This window comes from Aulonocara stuartgranti (assembly GCF_965226115.1).
Source record: "Aulonocara stuartgranti genome assembly, chromosome: 17".
NCBI classification, from domain to species: Eukaryota; Metazoa; Chordata; class Actinopteri; order Cichliformes; family Cichlidae; genus Aulonocara; species Aulonocara stuartgranti.
In genome coordinates, this window is record NC_138953.1 from 5,904,001 (window position 1) to 5,910,000 (window position 6,000).

The 6,000-nt window shown below is 43.5% G+C and overlaps 1 protein-coding gene across 2 annotated transcripts in view; it reads right to left on the reverse strand.

Annotated features, from left to right (window-relative positions):
• The window catches only part of raver2 (ribonucleoprotein, PTB-binding 2), a 93,893-nt gene that overhangs the window by 32,162 nt on the left and 55,731 nt on the right, over positions 1-6,000 (reverse strand). For both annotated transcript variants that reach the window (XM_082511902.1, XM_082511903.1), the window contains exon 5: positions 4,760-4,924. In XM_082511902.1, coding sequence (XP_082368028.1) covers positions 4,760-4,924 — 165 coding nt within the window. The remainder of the gene's footprint in view (positions 1-4,759; positions 4,925-6,000) is intronic.

Here is a 6,000-nt window from a genome sequence, read left to right on the forward strand (position 1 = left end):
ACGTCTCGCTGTCCTTCTATTATGCCTGACACTGTCGGCTCTCCTCCTTCACTCCATCCTCTCTCTAATAGTTCTGGCATTCTTAGCGCCGTCCTCCTTTACTCCCATCCCTCCTTCCATTTCCAACCTGCCGTCCTTTCCTCTAATATGGTTGACATTCTTTACTTTCTCTTCCTTCCATTTCTCCTGGCTGACTCAAGCTAAAGTGCTGCCTGGAGGGCCCTTTCATGGGTAGCAGAATTATAACGCTCGGGACCAAGGCCACAGATTAAGTGCACGCCGAACAAAGAAAAAGTGACATAAGGGCTGAGTTCTACTTATGTGCACAGAGGAGGAGGACGGTTTATGCAAGGTGAACTGGAGCTGCTGGCAGTGAGGCATTAGGGAATCATCTTAAACAAATAAATATGCAACAAACAAAATGACCAACTCAGAACAGCTCCTCTTCTATTCTGCAGACAGCACTGATCTCCGACCTGTACAGAAACACATTCAGTATATTGATATTATTAAGTATTAATATCTATGTTATCTCTCTCTTGTAGAGTCTCTCTTGGCTCTTGATGGAGGTGGTCGCATCTTTCTCTCTGTCCCTCCCTTTTATTTCCTGCTTGGCTTCTTTGTCCTTGTCTAGTCTTGTCTAACTCTTAGAGACTCTCTCAGTCTTGTTCTCTGTAAACAAGAAATTATGGATTTGATCAACTGGTCTCTTTTTCGCCCTAAACCAAACCCAAACAACCACTAATTACATGCAGCCTCACCTCACTAGCTGGAAGCTCCAGGGCGGAAGCAGGAACAACAAATTCTCCCAGATCACAAGACGGTGTATGACCCTATCCTCCTACTTCCTCGGACCGGACGGCTGTTGTGTACATCGGCTCTGTCCAATACCCCCTCCCCTGTCACAAGTCGCATGTTTTTTATGTTGTTATGTTGTAAGGTGTGAAGATTCATGTGCTTCATTGTGCTGAGGGTTTTTATTCTATTCTCAAACTGCTCTCCCATAAGGAGCTCAGTCTGGATGGAGTTCTTATTTTTCCCTCCTCTTCCCTCATGTATTTATGTATTTCATTGTTTTTTTACCATCATACATCTCTCTGACCTGTCTTACCAACGTCATGTTTGTGCAATGTATGTACGGTTGGAAGGGGTCCTATTTCACTCTGTGTTCGTGTAACATTGCTAGTGACAATTAAACGGCTCAATCTCAATCAATTATGCTACGCAGTCAAACAGGGAAAACTGTGGTTGGAGACTGCAGCATGACCAAAATTATGGCAACCGTGTACATGCATACATGCAGTCTCCTGACAATAAACAGCGATACAGGTGAAAACTGCACATCTGTTGATGAAAAAGTCCCATTAACTACTTACAGTGGGGCAAAAAAGTATTTAGTCAGCCACCGATTGTGCAAGTTCCCCCACCTAAAATGATGACAGAGGTCAGTAATTTGCACCAGAGGTACACTTCAACTGTGAGAGACAGAATGTGAAAAAAAAATCCATGAATGCACATGGTAGGATTTGTAAAGAATTTATTCGTAAATCAGGGTGGAAAATAAGTATTTGGTCAATAACAAAAATACAACTCAATACTTTGTAACATAACCTTTGTTGGCAATAACAGAGGTCAAACGTTTACTATAGGTCTTTACCAGGTTTGCACACACAGTAGCTGGTATTTTGGCCCATTCCTCCATGCAGATCTTCTCGAGAGCAGTGATGTTTTGGGGCTGTCGCCGAGCAACACGGACTTTCAACTCCCGCCACAGATTTTCTATGGGGTTGAGGTCTGGAGACTGGCTAGGCCACTCCAGGACTTTCAAATGCTTCTTACGGAGCCACTCCTTTATTGCCCGGGCGGTGTGTTTTGGATCATTGTCATGTTGGAAGACCCAGCCTCGTTTCATCTTCAAAGTTCTCACTGATGGAAGGAGGTTTTGGCTCAAAATCTCACGATACATGGCCCCATTCATTCTGTCCTTAACACGGATCAGTCGTCCTGTCCCCTTGGCAGAAAAACAGCCCCATAGCATGATGTTTCCACCCCCATGCTTCACAGTAGGTATGGTGTTCTTGGGATGCAACTCAGTATTCTTCTTCCTCCAAACACGACGAGTTGAGTTTATACCAAAAAGTTCTACTTTGGTTTCATCTGACCACATGACATTCTCCCAATCCTCTGCTGTATCATCCATGTGCTCTCTGGCAAACTTCAGACGGGCCTGGACATGCACTGGCTTCAGCAGCGGAACACGTCTGGCACTGCGGGATTTGATTTCCTGCCGTTGTAGTGTGTTACTGATGGTGACCTTTGTTACTTTGGTCCCAGCTCTCTGCAGGTCATTCACCAGGTCCCCCCGTGTGGTTCTGGGATCTTTGCTCACCGTTCTCATGATCATTTTGACCCCACGGGACGAGATCTTGCGTGGAGCCCCAGATCGAGGGAGATTATCAGTGGTCTTGTATGTCTTCCATTTTCTGATGATTGCTCCCACAGTTGATTTTTTCACACCAAGCTGCTTGCCTATTGTAGATTCACTCTTCCCAGTCTGGTGCAGGTCTACAATACTTTTCCTGGTGTCCTTCGAAAGCTCTTTGGTCTTGGCCATGGCGGAGTTTGGAGTCTGACTGTTTGAGGCTGTGGACAGGTGTCTTTTATACAGATGATGAGTTCAAACAGGTGCCATTCATACAGGTAACGAGTGGGGGACAGAAAAGCTTCTTACAGAAGACGTTACAGGTCTGTGAGAGCCAGAGATTTTCCTTTTTTGAGGTGACCAAATACTTATTTTCCACCCTGATTTACGAATAAATTCTTTACAAATCCTACCATGTGGATTCATGGATTTTTTTTTTCACATTCTGTCTCTCACAGTTGAAGTGTACCTCTGGTGCAAATTACTGACCTCTGTCATCATTTTAAGTGGGGGAACTTGCACAATCGGTGGCTGACTAAATACTTTTTTGCCCCACTGTATATTCAGAGTTTAGCCAGACTGATCGCAATGTGCTGGCAATCTGTCCGCATTTATAGGTTGCCTACCACCAGGTGACCTGTGGAATCACATGGTGATTGAAAGTGGTCGCTCAGGTATTGGGGGTGTTGCAGGGCCAATCAGCTGCTCAGCTCACCTGTTTCCAAGTGGTTGCTGCGTGTGACATAATTGAATGGAATCACCGGGCAACTGCTGATATTTCTCAGTCAAACGGAGGTTGCCGTCCTATTTCTACTTTAGTGTGAATGAGCTATTATGCATAAGCAAGACTAGCTAGCTAGCAACGGGAGCCAAACTAGCTACAGAGATTCTACAACCTTACCATGGTACCACGCTAAAGGTTTTATCAGGCATGCAGCATGACTAAAGGCATGGCAATGTCTGTCAACCAGTGCATCATTTACTAAAATCTGGTAAAGAAACGCACAACCTAAGTATTGATTTTTCTTGTAACATCACTACCAGGAAGGCATCAGAGAACCAAACCTGCTTGGCATTCACAGCTAGGATTGTGAATGTGGAAAACATACCTGTTAAATGTTAAACAGTAACATCACTGCATCATTGCTGTGCCTCAGCAGACTATGACTAAACCACTAATATGACTGTAGACTGCCCGAATCCATTCACCACAGTCACTATAAGCAAAAAAGGATGAAATAAAAATGCCAGTCAGGTTGCAATTTCTATTCATGTGTGTTCGGACTCATATATCTCACAGTTCCTGAGGTTTAGAGTTGAATATCACAGTAAGGTGACCTTATGACCATAAATAAACAAATAAAAGAAAGAACTCTTGGGCGTTCCGATATCGCTTTTCAATATTGAAACAAAGATATTATCCATACAGACAAATGGCAAACACACAGGCCTAATACATGCCCATCTCTGCCATAAGGAAAGAGATATAATAAATACTATCATTAACATTACACTAGCAAATAATGGCATGCACATTTTTCATATTTCTGTACATGTTTTCTTTGCATCCTAATAGATGGTGCAGAGCATTTCATAAGCTCTTATCCTGAAATATTCTGGTGCATACATGGTGAAATGCAATAATACAACTGCTCTGAAGCACATAATGTACTGTACATAAAAAAAATGCTGAACTATAGGTCAAAGCCTGCTGGCTTTGCAACAGTGAAGCAACATGAGCTAAACACCCACAAAGCATCATGGGACTAGGATGATGTGGGTGTATTGATTTCTATGTGGGAGTGGGGCAGAGGGGTGGAGCTAAAACTGGAAATGCAGTAGATGACAGATGCCGATTGTGTGAACTTTAAATGGGCATGTGGGGGAGGAGTGGATGTAATGGAGCAGGGCGAACGGCGCAAGTGGAAAAAAAGACAGATCAGAGTGGGATGGAAGGAGGGAGGGATGGAGTTGAGGGGTGGGGCCGGTATCACAGTTACCACACCTCACCATAGAGACGGTTGCTTAGTGATACGGCGAGGCTGACCAACACCGATGCTGACCGCTGAATTTTATGTCAGCACCTCTCACCTGGAGGTGTTCTTGTAATAAAGGTGTGTGTGTGAACCGAATGTTTCATATGTCATAATGAGATGAACATTCATGTGTAAAGTCCTTTCAGCTTCTGCACAATATTAAGCTCTGAGAAAAAAAATGGGGAGATATTGATTTCAAGCTCTGTTTACAACTGAGTTGTACTTGCTAAATCAGTCCATGATCAGCACTTTTACACTGAAACAGCAAAAATGAATAGTTTTCTGTGCACTGTGATCTCACCTGGCAGAAAACGGGTTTATACGTGTCGGAAAAGAGCTGGGTTAGCTCCTCAGAGTCACAGAGGTCCAGGGGCAGTCTGTCCACGCACAGACACTTGGAGTGCAGGTTTTCCTCCTGGCTCAGCTGGTTGACGTCCATCCACTGCACCATTAGCGAGCGATCCCCCTGCAACAAGCACCAGTGAGACGCAGAGTCAGACAGTAAGGCAACGCTAGGTCTACTTATTTGCCAAGCGCATTTGGTGACACTATACTGCAAAATAAAAATGTTTGTATTGTACTCAATTAGTCATGGTTACACTTTGTGGATTGTCCCTGTGCAGTTATCCCACAGAGAGTACAGCGCTATTTGTACATGTCTACTTTACTTTCAATTGGAAAAAAAAAAGAGTCTGTTTGTGTTTTTACAACACATTTCACCTGATTTGAAAAGCTGGGATCCATGAATATCTTTCCAGCTTTACAGCAGTCACAATATATGGCTCGCTTTTTTGTGTGTAATGTCTCGATCTCTGCTGTGTCTAGGAGTAAAAGGGGTGAAACACCAGCTCAGAGAGTAATCTAATTCATTCAGCATTTGACTGATCCGCCTGTCTGGACACTTGAAATCGGTAGCGGGTTGCCAGGTCGTGGTGAAGGTTGTACAGACTGTGTTTAACCGACAATCTAGCAACTTGGTAAGATTAGAAGAACTAACCAAACATAGGCATGCGTGCATTCCAATTATTCATTAAAAAAAAATTGGGAGGACACTAGAAAATGTTCTCAAAATACAGAAGAAACCCAGGAAAAACTGGCATGTTGGTGATTGCTTTAAGATCCTCAGCTGGCGTCACGGGCACTTGCTAAACTCTGCAAAGCTTTAATGCGAGATACAGTCTGCGCTCTTGCCGCTGTAAGTGCTGGTTTGAAAGCCTGTCAGCCCTTGAGCTCTACTTCCATTTGCAGATTCTGATTCACTTTTCACAAATGTGAGGTCATAGATTATTGTATGCAATAAACCGATTTTGATGCACTTAAATTTAAGCAATTATGATTTCAGCATTTGTTCCCACAGATAATTTTACTTGGACAGATTTTCTTTGTGTGTGTGTGTGTGTGTGTGTGTGTGTGTGTGTGTGTGTGTGTGTGTGTGTGTGTGTGGTTTGTTCAATTCATAAACTGAAACCAAACTCAAGCAGCAGGGCCTGCATTTTTACTGATTATATTTTTTTCTCTTCTATTGCCAGTTCCCATCAACCT